At 45.4% G+C, this 17,601-nt stretch overlaps 1 protein-coding gene across 2 annotated transcripts in view; it reads left to right on the plus strand.

Annotated features, from left to right (window-relative positions):
- The first annotated feature begins 2,104 nt into the window (after positions 1-2,104).
- The window catches only part of LOC147009403 (uncharacterized), a 37,501-nt gene continuing 22,004 nt past the window's right edge, over positions 2,105-17,601 (plus strand). Inside the window, exons 1-2 of one of the 2 annotated variants that reach the window (XM_085861950.1) lie at positions 2,105-2,234; positions 7,575-7,713. In XM_085861950.1, coding sequence (XP_085718076.1) covers positions 2,181-2,234; positions 7,575-7,713 — 193 coding nt within the window. In that variant the 5' untranslated portion in view covers positions 2,105-2,180. Of the gene's footprint in view, positions 2,235-7,518; positions 7,714-17,601 lie in introns of both variants that reach the window. The other variant, XM_085861952.1, reaches the window with a different exon arrangement.

Raw genomic sequence — 17,601 nt, forward strand, 5'->3', positions numbered from 1 at the left:
GTGTGCTATCCGTGTGCCATCGCGAAATAAATGTGCTTTATGTTGAACTGTTTTTCCCGTTTCGCTTCGTCTTTTCTCTCATTGAATCTCCATCTTACTTCACGTAAAGGGTTGGTCGTGGGCTAAAACGCCTGATAATTAATCGAACCGTCCAGGTTGACGATAACACCGCTCGGTTATCCCGATAGTACGGAACGGGTCGCTTAAAGTGGCCCGTGTCCGAAGTCGACCTGCGGCGAGGTGCGATCGCCCGGTCTACCCTCCGTGTGGGTACTTAGGTAGGTCGAATTTGGCGAGCAACCCTATCCCACGCGGGGGGCCGATTGGCACGATCGTGGTGAGGCCGAAAGGCCCACCCGTGACTAGTTCCCGGCGTTAGTCCGAGAGGGTCACGACGGGATTGTCCGTCCGGTGGGCGACGTGCCGCGATTCGAGTTACGTGGCCGTTCGCACGCCGGCGGGCGCGAATCCGCAACAATATGTAACGGAAAAGAAAGCAAATACCTTTTCTATTTTTCTTCTTTTAATTTTTACCTCTGCCACCAAAGGTGAAGGAGGTGATGTTTTCACACTTTTCTGTCTGTTTGTTACTTGCAAAATCGAATATTTTTCAAATATATTGGTCCGTCGATTTTGTTATTCTGTCTGTCTGTCTGTCTGTCTGTCTGTCTGTCTGTCTGTCTGTCTGTCTGTCTGTTTGTCTGTCTGTATATCATCTACAGGTTACAATTTAAAGATAATCTTTACGAAACTTCACCACATGGTAGAGTTTGTCATAAGGAAGAAGCCTATTGTTTTTGAGGTCAAAAGGTCAACATAGGCCAAAGGTCAACAATAAAGTTGTTTTTTTCTAAAATCCTCAATTTTCATCCGATTGACTTGAGGTTTGAAGAGGATATATATTTCAGGTCATTGAATTCAATGACCCAATTATTTTTGAGATCAACATGGACCAAAACGTAAACATAGGCCAAAGGTTAACAACAAAGGTGGTGTTTCTGAAATCCTCAATTTCCATCCGATTGACTTTAAATTTGACGAGAAGTGATATTTCAGGTCAAAGACTTCAACCAGCCAATTATTTTTGATGTCAACATCAACAAAAAAAGGTCAACATCGGCCCAAAGTCAACAATTAAGGTGGTATTTCTAAAATCCTCAATTTTCTTCTGATTGACTTGAAATTTGAAGAGGATATATATATATATATATATATATATATATATATATATTTATATATATATATATATATATATTTATATATATTTTTTTTTTATTTTTTTTTATTTTTATTTTTTCAGGTCACTGAATTCAACCAGCCAATTATTTTTGAGATCAACATGGAACAAAAGGTCAAGGTACCCCTAGTCGATGGGTACCTTGAAGTATTGGAGATGGAGGGGTATCGGGATGTTGGCAGAACTCTTAGGGAGGTTGAGCATTGATGAGTGATTCGGTGCATGTGTATGGAGTGTTGATGGTAGGGGTCTCGTCAAGGGGTGTTGTGCGGTTGATGTGTGTTTTTTACCCAAGTCCATGCCCCCTCACCTGAAAAGAAAGAAAAGGGAAGGAGGGGAAACGACAAAAAAAGAACATTTTGCATTTTCTTATTTTTGATCTGGTGTTGATAAATTATTGTGGTGTTGAGGTGGTGCAGACATGATGTGCTCAATGGCCTCCACCTGTGTCTGATTTCCTTGTGATTCCTTGTGATCGTGATAATCTCATTACCTGTGTCCAATAAATGAAAAGTTGTGACTCCTTTTTTATGTCAACCACTGGGCATTGCCCTCTCAAGGAGCCTACGACTACGACTACTCCTACTCCTACTCCTACTCCTACTCCTACTCCTACTCCTACTCCTACTACTACTACTACTACTACTATAACTACTACAGCCTTTCTGTGCCGTTTCGCTCTCAAATTACCAACAGGGTGCATCTTCTAGCTTGGCTTGTCGAACCTTCTTTTTCCTCGGTTTTTCACCTCTCGATGATTTTGTGTGGAATGATTAGTTTTAGTTTTAGACTCCAAACTGTAAGAGATGCTCTGGTAATACAGGTCAGTGGGGATGAGATGACGATCGAGAGGGATTCGAGAGATGTTGGATACATAATAGGAAAGAGAAGAAGAAGAAGAAGAAGAAGAAGAAGAAGAAGAAGAAGAAGAAGCGTTGTGTGTATGGACCAAGCATGGATCCTGTTCCAGGCAAAGAAACATTTCCCGAAGCGAGTTGTGAGTAGAGGAAGTGTTGTGTCGTGAACATTTCTGGTTTTTAAACATTTTCGTGAGTAACACGAAACTAGTGGTACAGATTATAACATGTTTCTTCACTAGATATCGGCAATCACCAAGGGTAACCACGTGACGTGACCCGCGATGTTCATGTTTTTCGGACCGTCAAGTGACCAGTGACGGCTTCAGTCATTTGTGGACCTCATGGATCACAATGTTGGATCGGTGGAGGTCCTGTCATATTAAAATACACAATTTGGTCTCTGTGTGTCTCTGCGTGTCTGTGGTCGATGTGTTCGGAAGTTAATTATCAAATATTAAAGATAGTACAAAAGGAACATGGCAACTGAGGGGGGGGGGGAAACGTCAAGTGATGAAAGAGGGCGGGGGGGGACTATTCTCTTCACGAGATAAGATTATTACATGAGGGGTGAGGTTGGTAGATGAAGCAGATTAAGTGGAATATTGATCACATTTAATGTATAAAAATGTAACAAGAATCATGATAAAATAAAACGGTTTATTGGGTTGTCGATACAGTCGAAAAAAAAAATTTTTTCAAAAAAAAAAATTTTGAAATTTGATCGACCCTTATTATCAGTTTTTCCGTCGATATGTTTGTTGGGTCGTCGATGTCGTCGCAAAAAAAAAAAAATTCAAAAAAAATTTTTTTTGAAATTTGTTCTATCATTATTTATCAGTATTTCTGTCGATATGTTTTGTCTGTCTGTCTGTTGGGTAGTCGATCTCGTGGAAAAAAATTTTTTTGAAATTTGCTCTACCCTTATCAGTATTTCCGTCGATATGTTTGTCTGTCTGTCTGTTGGGTAGTCGATCAAGTCGAAAAAAAAAATTTTTTTCAAAAAATGTTTTTTTTGAGATTTGTTCTCCCCTTATTATCAGTATTTAAAATGGCGATTTCAGATAATACAATGGCGGTTTCGATGAAACTTGCTTGGTAGGTTCATACCATGACCTCGTTGTGTGCAAATGAGAACCGTTGCCATGGACACCACCGTTGCCTAGCAACGGGACTTTGAAATTTTTGAAAAATCACAAAAAAAAATATTTTTTCGATAATCAAAAATCGGGCCACGAGCGACTGTGGGCAGTACATTCAGCCATATTGTCAAAAATTTCCAGCCGGATCCTATGAAAACTGTCGGAGAAGATAGACTTTGAATGAACCCTGGTCGAAAACAATAAAAAAATGAAGTTCGTTATATCTCAGAGACTATGAGTCAGATATACATGAAACTGGTATGGTAGGTTCATGGTATGTCCTAGTTATGTGTGAAAAAGAACCGTTGCTGTGGACCACTCCGTTACCTAGCAACGGCCGAAAAACCTCTAAATGTGGGGGTATTTTAACGAAAAAACAATCTGCAGCATTAACCCTTGAAGCGTGAATCATAAATTTTCTTGTGCTTAATCCTCAGGTCATTCCCTATCAAAGAGGCCCATCGCGTCAGGTTCTATTGGGTAGTCGACTACCCATGTCCGCCTACCGGCTTGTCTGTCTGTCTGTTGGGTAGTCTATCAGGTGTAAAAAAAAAAAAATTTATTCAAAAAATTTTTTTTGAGATTTGTTCTACCCTTATTATCAGTATTTAAAATGGCGATTTCAGTTAATACAATGGCGATTTCGATGAAACTTGGTTGGTAGGTTCATACCACGACCTAGTTGTGTGCAAATGAGAACTGTTGCTACGGACACCACTGTTGCCTCGCAACTGGACTTTGAAAATTTTGAAAAATCGTAAAAAATAATTTTTTCGAAAATCAAAAATCGGGCCACGAGCTACTGTGGTATTACAGTCACACTGTGGGCTACTGTGGGCAGTACATTCAGCCATATTGTCAAAAATTTCCAGCCGGATCCTATGAAAAATCTCGGACAAGATAGACTTTGAATGAACCCTGGTCGAAAACAATAAAAAAACGAAGTTCGTTATATCTCAGAGACTATGAGTCAGATATACATGAAACTGGTATGGTAGGTTCATGGTATGTCCTAGTTATGTGTGAGAAAGAACCGTTGCCTAGCAACGGCCGACTACCCATGTCCGCCTACTGGCTTGTGTTAATACAAATCGATATTGTTGAGTAAATCCACACGACGATTCATTGTACGATGAACAAAACACCCCCCATTAGTAAAATGGACTAACCCACCTGTCCCATGTCGGTTTTTAATCAAAAGTCCGTTGGATCAGCTGAGGATGAAAGGTAATTACCGAAGGTGATGAAAAGGGAAAGATCGTTCAACAGAAGGTGAAAATGATTTTAAAAATCACAAAAAATTAACTTCGTTTTCATTACACTGAAAGAGGGACAGAAATTGCATCGATGGGAACTTACGAACCCTCCTGGGGGTGGGGGAGGGGTAGGGGTGGGGGGAAACAAAGTCGATCTACCCTTTACCTTCTGACACGATTCGTCCTCCTAACAAAGTTTGGCTAATACCATTCACAAGTTGATGTGTTTTGTCAGGGAAGTGAGACCTAACACCACCACTACCCCCACTCCCCACCACCACCACCTCCAAAGATTGGGTACCCTGATCTGTCACGTGGGGGACTATTGTTCCCTCAGGGGTCCGTGTAATTGTATGGGTTACATTGCCATATCGCTTTCGCTGAATATCACCTTGAACTTAATTTATGTATGGAAGGTAAATTAAGAAAATGTGTCTCCATCTGCACTGTGTCCATAAAACTCAACATCTTGAAAATGTTTGATTTCAACTTATGATAAAAATGTGTTTTTTGTTAATTAGGCCACAATCTGAAAAAGTGGATCAAGGACACGAATCAAATATCAGGTGCACAACTTGAATGCAGGTATACGAATACGATGGAAGAACATATTGGAAGGCCAAGCGGTCTTTCAGATTCCCCATTCGCAAAAATTGAACGATGACAAAAGCACGTGATATTATTTTTCAGATCCCCATTTGACCCTGACGTTTAACTCTGAGGGGAATTATGTAAATGTAGTGTAAATACACGTAACTACGCCATCGAGAGAGGGCAGTATTCCGTTCTAATGGGGCAAGCCTTAGTAAAGTTTTGCTGAAAAATATTTAAATTATATAATATAATTGGCTCATGACTTTAAAAATTAGATCAAGGTCGAAAAAAAAATTTGTCAACCCAGCATACTTTTATTCCTATTAGTAATGGGAAATTTCATTCTCAAAGTACCAGCCGGCTCCAAAATATAGCTTGGAAATGGTTTTAGCTCAGAAATTGGGAGAGGAGGAAGAAGATAATGAAATTGCTCGTTGAGCAAGGAATTGCTGGAATAACTTTGTCATATCTCCATGATCTCTGAAAAAAAAAAACCTGGAAATCAATTTGGTTCTTATAAGTCGATAGTGCTACTGTTTAATGAGTTATAGCACTTAGTTTGGTCATGATCATAACTTGGAAGTCAATCGGACTTGAAATGACTTTTTTATCGCAATTTGAAATTTTTGACCCGACCCCCCCTGACATTCGACCCCCGACCGCTAAGAAGGGTGTTGGTGTGACACCCCAATGAGACATACGGTTGGATGCAGTATTGGAAGATGCACATTTTGGATTTGGTTTGAAATTATTATTGTGAATTTGAAATTTAAATTTAAATTATTGCGAAAATAAGAATTTCGGTTTTTTGGTGACCTTGACCTTGACCTTTGACCTAGATTCACCAAAAACGACAAGTGTCTAAGTTGGACCATGGCCGACGTCTGGACCCATTTTAGTCATGATCGCTGAAACGATGTGGCTGCTTCAGGGTAAACAAACACACAAACAAACAGACAGGCAGATAGACACACAGAATGACATGCACAACCGACCAACATAATTGCCGAAATCCGAAGGATTCCAGCAAATAAAAATACCAAGGAGGTGATACTCGGGGATACCTCACCAGGTGTTGTCGTGCCATCAGATTTTCTTCAAGGTGAGTTCATGATTTATGATCTGAAACCCAGTGATGTGGGGAAACTGCCTCGGTGTTAACATATAGGCTGATGCTGCATGGATTACATCTGAGCGTAAATACACCTTCATACACCTCCCCTGTGCTTCTGTGTAAGGCCTTCTCACCATAGAATGTCTGTATTATAAAATTGCTGAACAGGCTCAGATTTTACATCAATATCAAAACATTTGTTTGTTTTATATGTTTCTATATTCAATCAACATTGAATACAATTACAGTATTGTCTTAAGAACCTGCAACATGTGCAATGTATTTTTTTTTTTGGGGGGGGGTATCAAAAGGTGCACATTTGTGTGTGGTGAACGTTTGAGATGATGTAACTGATTTGGGCAAAGGATAAGGGACATTTTCACAAAAGCGGGTCAGGTAACGGTAAAGATTGTCCGAGAATTTTTATCAAGCATATATTGCCCAGTCAGTGGCAGAAGCCTTATGGTGATCCTGCGTTGCTGACATAATTTGAACATTTTTCAAGGCCTCATAAGGGGTTCAAGCACTATTTCGAGAATATCAAAGAAAGTTGATTTTTAGGTCATCTCTACCGAGATGACCTAATAATGCCGGACCAAATGTCCGTCCGTCCATCCGTCAACAATTTTTCTTTCCGATCTTGATGAAACTTAGTATGTGGGTAGAGGTCGATGAGTGTTGCACAACGATATAACTTTTGTCCGGGTTCAAGGTAAGGGACGAGGTCACGTAAGTTATAAAAATCGCCATTTTCAAAACCTACCTAGTCTGCCATTCTACAAGATATTCGGCAACTGTTTATTGATTATGATAGTAAAAAATATTATCTTTTATCTTACCGGACAGATTTTTGAATTTCCTTCCCGTTTGGCCGCCATGTAACCTGGAAGATGGTTAAAAACACCCGGTACAAATAAAAGTTTTAACTTCGGATCTTGATGAAATTTGGTATATGGGTAGAGGTTGATGAGTGATACCCAACGACATATTTTTTTCCCGGATTCGAGGTCAAGGTCACGAGGTCACGAAAGTTGTGAAAGTCGCCATTTTCAAAACCTATCTAGTCTTTCATTTTAGGAGATATCTGGAAACGGTTCATCGATTATGAGAGTAAAAAACATTATAGAGATGACCGTCACCCCCACTCGGGGGTAATTTTTTAGTTTGTTCTTTACCGTAACCTGACCCGCTTTTGTGAATGTCCCATAAGGTCTCAAGTACGTATAGAGGTAGTTAACATGTAGGTGCTGTGTGGGATCAAGGTACTCAGGGTGGAGCAAACATCATGAAGAGTGGTATGTTTCCTGCCTCTTTAAAGGTTCACCCACCATGTACGTTCAAGTTGGCTGATGGAAGGATTCCTGTCGTGTGCAGCTGGAATCGGAACAGCCGACTGTACTCGAGTGTGAAATGAAGGTTGAGGAGCTGGAAGGATTTCCTGAGATTCTACAGATAAAAATAGAGGACGTGAAGTCCTTTGGTCGAGAAGAGGAGCAAAGCGACCTGCTGAATGGTGAGTTGTATGATCTTCTACACTTCTGATGAGATCTGTGTTTGTTTAGTGCAACATGTATTATTTTTTGGATACCTATTGGAGGCTCGTGAAAGATCCAGAGCAGAATGGAAAGGGGGAAACGACAGTAGAGAAGGACACATCGGGGTGAACAAGATATGTATATATGTATATATGTATATATGTATATATATATATATATATATATATATATATATATATATATATATATATATATATATATATATATATATATATATATATATATATATATATATATATATATATATATATATATATATATTGTTACGTTTGAGGGGGGGTATGCATTCAAAGGGTAATTAGGATGTTTAATTAGGTATGCCATGCTGTTCGAGTTTACCAGGATCTCGATGTAATGAGTAGTAATTCAGTGGTGATAAGTTGTCTAGTAAATGTTCATTTCTTCAAGGGGGAAATGATAAATGTCACGTAATTAGATAGGGACACGGGATAGGGTAAGTGTGTCTGCGTAAACCCCTTTTGGTATTCTCTGAAGACTGGCCGTGACGTCACAGGACAGAGCAGCGGATGGCTCCGCCCCGTGATCACGATTGGCAGAAGGCGACAGCAGTGGACCAATAAACGGCTCGATTGGAGGTGACGAGGGCAGAAGGATAAAATGGTTCTGTTCAGGGTCGAAAAGGAAGAAGAAGAAGATTACAACCAGAACGCTCGTGTTTTTTTGGTGTGGCGGCAGAGAGCGTCTTGGTTGCTGTGCTGAGTCGATCGTGCTCTTGATCGTGCTCTGGATCGTGCCTGGGAGCCTTGCCGAGCCTCGTGCCTCGCTTTGGTTGGCTCTAGGGTTCTGCTGACTCGGAATACGGGGTCGGGCAGCGGGTGGACCTGCCTCCCTCTCCTGCTCGCGGCTTGGCGCGGGAGCTGGTTCCCTGGCGGCTGTGGGCAGACTTGGGCCAGGACCAGGAGGTCGACAGCACCGCGGTTTCTCCTGCCCCCCCTGACGAGAGCAGGGCCGGCTCGCCCGGCGCCGATCCAGGGACAGTTGCGTCCACACCACGGTCCAGCCTGACCACCAGAGATAGCTACGTTTTGTGTGTATGTGTGTGTGTGTGTGTGTGTGTGTGTGTGTGTGTGTGTGTGTGTGTGTGTGTGTGTGTGTGTGTGTGTGTGTGTGTGTGTGTGTGTGTGTGTGTGTGTGTGTGTGTCTGCTTGGCGCCTTAGAGGGATTGAGAACTGTATATTCATTGGTATTGTCTGTGTTTTTCCCCACGCCCGATCCCACACCATCCCGTCGAATCGCCCCGGATCCCTCTTCTTGCCGAGTCTTGTTATTTCTGGTGAAAATAAAAACGAATAAACATCATGAACTCAGTGAAAAGTGACTCGTGCCACCTTCCTCGTCCCGTTTGCGGTAGAGCGATTAGAACCGCCATGTTTGGGTTATAAACAAATAAATCGCCTCCATCGTTTCGGCTCATTCTACGTTGGCGGGACTGTTCAAGTCCCGTGGACGTCATATTGGTGTCAGGAGTGGGATGTTCGAACCCCTCTAAATTATATACCAGGATTAAAATCTCGCCACGAATTGGAATATAAAATTACTACAGAAAAGCGCGCGAGCGCGGGAACATTTTGGCGGGATTTTTCAAATTTAAATTAATTGGCGGCAAACGGGACTTCTGCACCATGGCGGATGTGCAGATGTTTGAGGAGGAAGGCCACGTGTCTGGCGGAGAGATGGGGGTAGGGTTGGAACCTCCCCTATTCCGAGCGTGGACTGTGCTTCATTGCCCGTAACGGGGCCGGCAGCGCCGGAAACCGGCGCGATGTCGATCCAGACAATGTTGGAACGTTTAATAGGGGACATGACGGTACAAATGACAAATCAATTCGTGGCACAGAGGGCAGAAATGACGGCACAGAGGGCACAAATGACGGCACAGAGGGCACAAATGACGGCACAGAGGGCACAAATGACAGATCAATTGGGGGTAATGGGGGTACAGTTGGGTGCACGGATTGATTTAATGAGGGATGAATTGGGGGAAAAGATGGAGAAAATGAAAACTGAGATGCAGGAGTGTGTCGATGTTAAATTGGGAGAAATACAAAGTAAATTCGAGGATAGATTGGAGGAAACAAAGGTAGAAATTACATTGGAGGGGGAAAATATACGGAAAAAATTGGTAGATAAAATTGATGCAACGAACATTCGGGTTGATAAAGTGGATGAAAGCCTGGAACGTCATCGTGCCTGTGTGGATGCTCGTATGCAGCTGCAAGTTGAAGAGTGGTGAGAGCTGAGGAAGCAAGGGATGAATTTGGCGGAGGAGGTGAAAGGATTGGAGGCTCGTTTGGACGAACAAGATAAAATTATGAGCCAAGATGAAGTCTTGGATAAAGGCCTGGTAGAACCGTCTTTTGTAAGTAGAGTGTCCGGGTTGGTTGAGGAGCAGCTACAAACTCGCGACGGAGCCTTGGAGGAGGTTGTGCGGGCCCAGAAGATCCTGCGGGAAGAGGTGAATCGGTCCATTCAACGTTTGGAACAGGAGGCAAAATTGACCCATGAGACCCTCACCACAAAACATCTTTGGCCACAGTGGGCTCCGAAATTGGATACGCAGCCACAAGGGTGTTTGATCCCTGGGCTGGATTCGGACAAGGGAGAAACTGAGAAGCGGGCCACCGTAAAAGTGATCCCCCTGGTAAATTTCGACGGGTGAGGGAGCGTTGAAGCTTTTTTGACGCAATTTGAGTGCATTTCCCGACTAAACGGGTGGAATGGGCGGGAACGTACAGGGAATTTGGTGGCGGCGTTGCGGGGACCAGCCGCAGACGTGTTAAACGTGATCGCGGAGGGGATGTTGACCAGCTCCCACATTTGCGAGGCGTTGAGCCGTCGGTTTGGGTTCGCGGCAAACTGTGATCTGGTGCGGGCTCAGCTCCAGCACCGCAGATTAAAGCCGGGTGAGACAGTGCAGGAGCTGGCACAGGACATTTACCAATCAGTCAGGATCGCGTATCGGGACCTTACAGTGGAGGCGTGGGACAGACTGGCACTAGAGAAATTTTTATCTGCTCTTCCTGACCCTGAGGTCCGAGCGCTGGTGGAGCTACAGGATCCACCCACCGTTCACCGAGCGGCCGAGTGCGCGGCCAGGCTGGCCTCGTGGAGTCGGCCGGGTCGGGTTCCACAGAGGCCATCGGTGACGATCCGACAGGTGGAGATCCAGGATCAGGGAGGGGGGCTGGGAGAAATTGGCATTACCCAAATGTTACAGGAAATCTGCCAGAAACTGTTAAGTTTGATAAGGGGTAATTGGGTAGTTGGTGCGCCAAAGCGGCGGGGTCCAGCCCAGCCAATAGAGCAATTTGATTATGGCCGAGGGGGTCCGGAACCGGAAGAGACATTTCACCGATACTCACGGGGACCTTTTATGGGGAGTTGTTTCCGGTGCGGGCGAAGAGGACACATGCAACGATATTGCCGGTACCCGGCGATGGAGGGACCCTGCAATAGACTTTTAGACTCGGAGAGGGTGAATCCTCCTGCTGAACCGCCAGGTCTATCCGAGATGCCCTTTCATAGGTCGGGTCCGGAAATCACTGTCGGGGGTCGGGGAGACTAGATTGGGCTGAGCATATAGGGCCATGCACGGCTGCTGAGATTGTGGCGAAGTGCCCTCCTTTGGTGGAAAAAAATGAATTGTGGGAAAATTGGCATGGGTTTGTAAGTTCTGCTGGGTTTTAGAGTGACAATCGGGACAGTGGGTAATTGGTTACAAAGCGGGCACAAGTGGCTGTCCAATGGCTGGTGCGTGGATCGGGTGAGAAGTGCTGTGTGAGTTGTTTTAAGTGAAGAAGTGAAATGTATGGTGCACACATTGTTTTTTTTATTGGGCATGGTGTGGTAACAGGGAAGGTCATGGTCGGTGAAGTGTTAGAAATGCAGGTGTCACATGTAAGGCCGATGGGGTGGGGGAGTCATGTGGGTTTTGTGGGTGGGGATGATGTGCTTGTCCACAGGGATTGCTGAAGCTCACGGTGAGCGGGAATTGCGACCCCCTTCAAGGTGATTCACGACCTGGTGGCTAATGGTGACAGTGTCTGGAGCCAACTGGGAGAGGGTCTGGTTGGGCGACCAAGGCGGGTAGGACCTTGGCGACCCAGGAAGGCCAGAGGAGCCAGTGAGACCCCTTCCAGAGTGTTGTACGGGATTAGAGCTGATGGCTACCAGGGGGGAGGGAATCAAAGGGAGCGGGGCGGAGAAACGTCCGGGTTGGACTGAAGCTTACCTGTGGGCATGGTTGCACCTGAGATGCCCCCATCATCTTGTGGTAACCCACCCCACGGCCACGACGGGATTCAGCCTGCATGATTAAAATGAGGACCATGACCTAGAAATGTGATGATGACCATGGTGTGAGTGTTGTGAAGATGTGTGAGTCCCACTCGATCCCGCACAACTTGACAGGTGCAGCAAGGGCATGATGTCCGCATAATTTTGGGGCAAGCAAATTTGAAAATTGGCTCCCCAGGTAACGCTGGGTCTATTAGCATCCACTGGGGGAGGCGGTCAAGTGTAAATATCCTGTGAATAGTGTCGTTAAGGCTTACAGTAGGAATATAAAGTATAAGTGTTGTGTTTTTGTGGAACCTTTTGTTTCCCCTCCCCAGATCACTGGAAGAGTGCTGGGCAAGAGCGATGATCCGGAGGATGGAGTGCAACTTTGCTCAGTGCTCTCATGTGATAAAATAAAATAAATAAAAAAAAACGAATGATTGTTTAGGCGAGGATAAGGCCATAAGGGGGTAGTACATTAAGCAGGATAGGTAAGTTAGCTGCGACTCGCTGCCCATTGCCCCTCCTACTTTATTTCGTTAGGTTAATTAGGTGTGAGTCAGTAAGTGTTAAGGCTGGTACGGTAGCGCCTGTGATATACCTTGCAGGAGATGCGGTACCAGAGGAGGGGGCAGTGTTACGTTTGAGGGGGAGGGTATGCATTTAAAGGGTAATTAGGATGTTTAATTAGGTATGCCATGCTGTTCGAGTTTACCAGGATCTCGATGTAATAAGTAGTAATTCAGTGGTGATAAGTTGTCTAGTAAATGTTCATTTCTTCAAGGGGGAAATGATAAATGTCACGTAATTAGATAGGGACACGGGATAGGGTAAGTGTGACTGCGTAAACCCCTTTTGGTATTCTCTGAAGACTGGCCGTGACGTCACAGGACAGAGCAGCGGATGGCTCCGCCCCGTGATCACGATTGGCAGAAGGCGACAGCAGTGGACCAATAAACGGCTCGATTGGAGGTGACGAGGGCAGAAGGATAAAAAGGTTCTGTTCAGGGTCGAAAAGGAAGAAGAAGAAGATTACAACCAGAACGCTCGTGTTTTTTTGGTGTGGAACCTGTGGCGGCAGAGAACGTCCTGGTTGCTGTGCTGAGTCGATCGTGCTCTTGATCGTGCTCTTGATCGTGCCTGGGAGCCTTGCCGAGCCTCGTGCCTCGCTTTGGTTGGCTCTAGGGTTCTGCTGACTCGGAATACGGGGTCGGGCGGCGGGTGGACCTGCCTCCCTCTCCTGCTCGCGGCTTGGCGCGGGAGCTGGTTCCCTGGCGGCTGTGGGCGGTCTTGGGCCAGGACCAGGAGGTCGACAGCACCGCGGTTTCTCCTGCCCCCCCCTGACGAGACCAGGGCCGGCTCGCCCGGCGCCGATCCAGGGACAGTTGCGTCCACACCACGGCCCAGCCTGACCACCAGAGATAGCTATGTTTTGTGTGTGTGTGTGTGTGTGTGTGTGTGTGTGTGTGTGTGTGTGTGTGTGTGTGTGTGTGTGTGTGTGTGTGTGTGTGTGTGTGTGTGTGCGTGTGTGTGTGTGTGAGTGTCTGCCGGGCGCCTTAGAGGGAATCAGAACAGTATATACATTGGTATTGTCTGTGTTTTCCCCACGCCCCGATCCCACACCATCCCGTCGAATACGCCCGGATCCCTCTTCTTGCCGAGTCTTGTTATTTCTGGTGAAAATAAAAACGAATAAACATCATGAACTCAGTGAAAAGTGACTCGTGCCACCTTCCTCGTCCCGTTTGCGGTAGAGCGATTAGAACCGCCATGTTTGGGTTATAAACAAATAAATCACCTCCATCGTTTCGGCTCATTCTACGTTGGCGGGACTGTTCAAGTCCCGTGGACGTCACAATATATATATATATATATATATATATATATATATATATATATATATATATATATATATATATATATATACATACATACATACATACATACATACATACATACATACATACATACATACATACATACATACATACATACATACATACATACATACATACATACATACATATATCTTCTTCTTCCTCTTTCGGCTTGCTCCCGTTAGGGGTCGCCACAGCGGATCAACCGTCTCCATTTCGCTCTATCCTCCACATCTTCCATTGACACTCCAACCACCCGCATCTCCGCCCTCACCGTATCCATGAACATCTTCTTTGGCCTTCCTCTTCTCCTCCTGCCTGGCGGCTCCATCTTCAACATCCTTCTCCCGATATACTCCGCTTCCTTCCTGTGCACATGTCCAAACCATCTCAATCTCGCCTCTCTCACTTTGTCTCCAAACCGTCCGACCTGCGCTGTCCCACTAATATACTCATTTCTTATCCTCTCCATCCTCATCATATATATATATATATATATATATATATATATATATATATATATATATATATATATATATATATATTTTGGTATACCTTGTCGAGGCTCGTATGAAAGCTAACATAACGCACAGCAAGGGGGGCATGAGACAGGAGGGGCGGGAGTAGGAAGGATAAAACAGTGGGGAACAGACATTAGGAGATCTGTGGAAGGGAGAGGGATGGGGTGGGGAACATGGGGAATACAATATGGACATGACGGGACTTTCAGGAAGGAAACAGGGAATTTGAAGGAGGTGGGCTTGGGGTGGATTAACGGGGGTGGAAAAGATCGACGTTTAAGATGGGGGAAGATAAGATGTGGTGGTGAACAGCTGTTTTGAAGGCCTGGAGAGAAGAATGGGATTCAACAGAGTGAGGGAGTTTATTTCAAAGGTGGGAAAAAGAGGAATGAAAGAGTGAAGGTGAGCAGTGATTCGTGATTTTGGTAGTTTTACCAGACAGGAGTTGTTGGCGGACCTTGAGCGCCCTGTGGAAATATGGTGGGGACAAATCGCAGAGAGAGCAGGGGGGGGGCGAGACCGGAGAGGAGACGGTAGAAGACAGAAAGACCACCGACCTGCCTGCGGTGATTGAGTGAGAGGCCCAAAGACTCAGCCTCATCGCGGGAGATGCCAATGATCCGAAATGCCTTGGTTTCCACAGCGTAAAGCCGAGAAAGGTGGGAGGTAGAAGCACCAGCCCAGAGGGGAGAGCAGTACTCCATCAGGCTGCGGACGAAAGCTTTGTATGTGGGCAGGAGCTCAGTTGGGCTGAGGAAGGACTTTGCACGATGGAGGATTCCCAGTCTGCGACTGGCTTTGGAGGCCAGGTTGGAAATGTGAAAGTGTTGCACACAAGTTGAATGAAACACCAGAAGAAGAGGAAGTGGAAAGTGCGGAGGAAACAGAAAAGTAACAAAACAACCAACTAACAAATGTAAAGAGGTGAGGAAGAAAGGGAAAAAATCACAATGACCTGGAAAAAGGGATTGCTTTGGAATGGATGCATTTGGGGGTGGAAAAGATCATGGTTTGTTGGGGGATGATCTCAGATGGTGGTGAACAGCTATTTTGAAGACCTGGAGGGAAGAATGGGATTGAAAAGAAGATGGAAGTTTTATCCACAGGTAGGATAAAAAAAGAGGAATGAAACTATGGAGGTGACAAGTGATTCTGGGTTTTTGGGAGTTTCATCAGAAGGAGGTTGCTGGTGGACTGTGTCCCCCCTCAGGGGGAAACCTCAGGATGCGGAAGCATGGAAAGAGTAGAGGGCAAAAGACCAGACAGGAGGCAGGAGAAGAAAGAGAAACCTTTCTGTGATGTGAAAGTGATCGGTCTATTGAATCAACTTCATTGAGGGAGATTCCAATAATCTTGAAGGCCTTGGTTTCTTCAATGTCAAGCTGAGCAAGATGTGAGGAAGGGGTGCTTGCCCAGTGGGGAGAGCAGTATTTCACCATGTTGCCGATGAAGGCCTTGTTGTTGGATACGGTTCAGGTGGAATCAGAAATTACTTTGCACAAATGAGGATGCCCACTCTGGATTTGAAGGCCAATGGCTCTTGAGGCCAACTCAAATGTAGTTTCTCCAAGAAAGATCACAACTGATAGTGAGACCCAAAAGGTTCAGTTGCTGAACTTCTTCATGAGGATTGTTAAGAATGGAGGTGGGAGGAGTTGCCAGATGGTCCTTGCAGACAGAGAGAGAGAGAGTAGAAGTGTGAGATTTGCCAGAATTGAAGGACATTTTAGCAGCTTGTGATTCTATCAATGTCTGAAGAGAAGAAAGAGGCTGCTACTTTTCTCTCTGAAGGATGCCACGGTGGAGGGTGGAGACATCAGTCATCAGATAATGAGGATTTTTTTCCAGAGGGTCAGAGAGAATGTTGGTGAAGAATAGGACTGGACCCAACACTGCCTTGGGGTGCTCCACCTTAACAGGGAGAGGAGATGAAAGGATTCCGTCAGGAGGTATGTGTTTGCTTCGAGAATAGAGGAAGTCAGTAAGCCCTGTGTGGAGGTGGCCTTGGATGCCACGGGCAGAGAGTTTGAATGGCAAGGTGGTGTGCCAGGTTGGATATAAAGCTTGAGATGTGTCTCGAGAGATGACTGTGATCTCTTCTGTGACATTGAGGACCTCCATCCTGAGTTGGGAGAGCAGAAGCAGCATGTTCAGGTTCAAGTGACCCGGTCTGAATCTGAACTTTTAAATTAGTTGGTGTGTATTTTTTTGCCGTGATTGCATCTTCTAGCGTAAGAAAATTCCCCTCGTTCGGCAAACTGCACACACTGAAACGGCCAGATGGTGGAATTAGTAAAACCATAGCATGATGGTGGATTATTCAGGCATGCACATTCGCCTCCGCTCGGTGTCTTGGGAGATGACTCGTCTCCAGTGCTCTCATGCTGTTGTTCGGCAGTCCGAGTCTGTTACAATTCCCTTGTATAAAAGCTCAAATAACATATTGTTACGTTTGAGGGGGGGGGGGGTATGCATTCAAAGGGTAATTAGGATGTTTAATTAGGTATGCCATGCTGTTCGAGTTTACCAGGATCTCAATGTAATAAGTAGTAATTCAGTGGTGATAAGTTGTCCAGTAAATGTTCATTTCTTCAAGGGGGAAATGATAAATGTCACGTAATTAGATAGGGACACGGGATAGGGTAAGTGTGTCTGCGTAAACCCCTTTTGGTATTCTCTGAAGACTGGCCGTGACGTCACAAGACAGTGCAGCGGATGGCTCCGCCCCGTGATCACGATTGGCGGAAGGCGATGGCGGTGGGCCAATAAACGGCTCGATTGGGAGTGACGAGGACGAAGGATAAAAAGGTTCTGTTCGGGGTCGAAAAGGAAGAGGAAGAAGATTACAACAAAAAGATTGTGGTTTTTTGGTGTGGAAGCTGTGGCGGCAGAGAGCGTCCTGGCTGCTGTGCTGAGTCGATCGTGCTCTTGATCGTGTCTGGAAGCCTTGCCGAGCCTCGTGCCTCACCTCGGTTGGCTCTGGGGTTCTGCTGACTCGGAGTGCGGGGTCGGGCGGCGGGCGGCCCTGCCTCCCTCTCCTGCTCGCGGCTTGGCGCCGGAGCTGGTTCCCTGGCGGCTGTGAGCGGACTTGGGCCAAGACCAGGAGGTGGACAGCACCGCGGTTTCTCCTGCCCCCCTGACAAGAGCA

This window comes from Eptatretus burgeri, chromosome 17, assembly GCF_056783735.1.
Source record: "Eptatretus burgeri isolate ZD-2024b chromosome 17, Ebu_testis_v1, whole genome shotgun sequence".
Classification (NCBI taxonomy): Eukaryota; Metazoa; Chordata; class Myxini; order Myxiniformes; family Myxinidae; genus Eptatretus; species Eptatretus burgeri.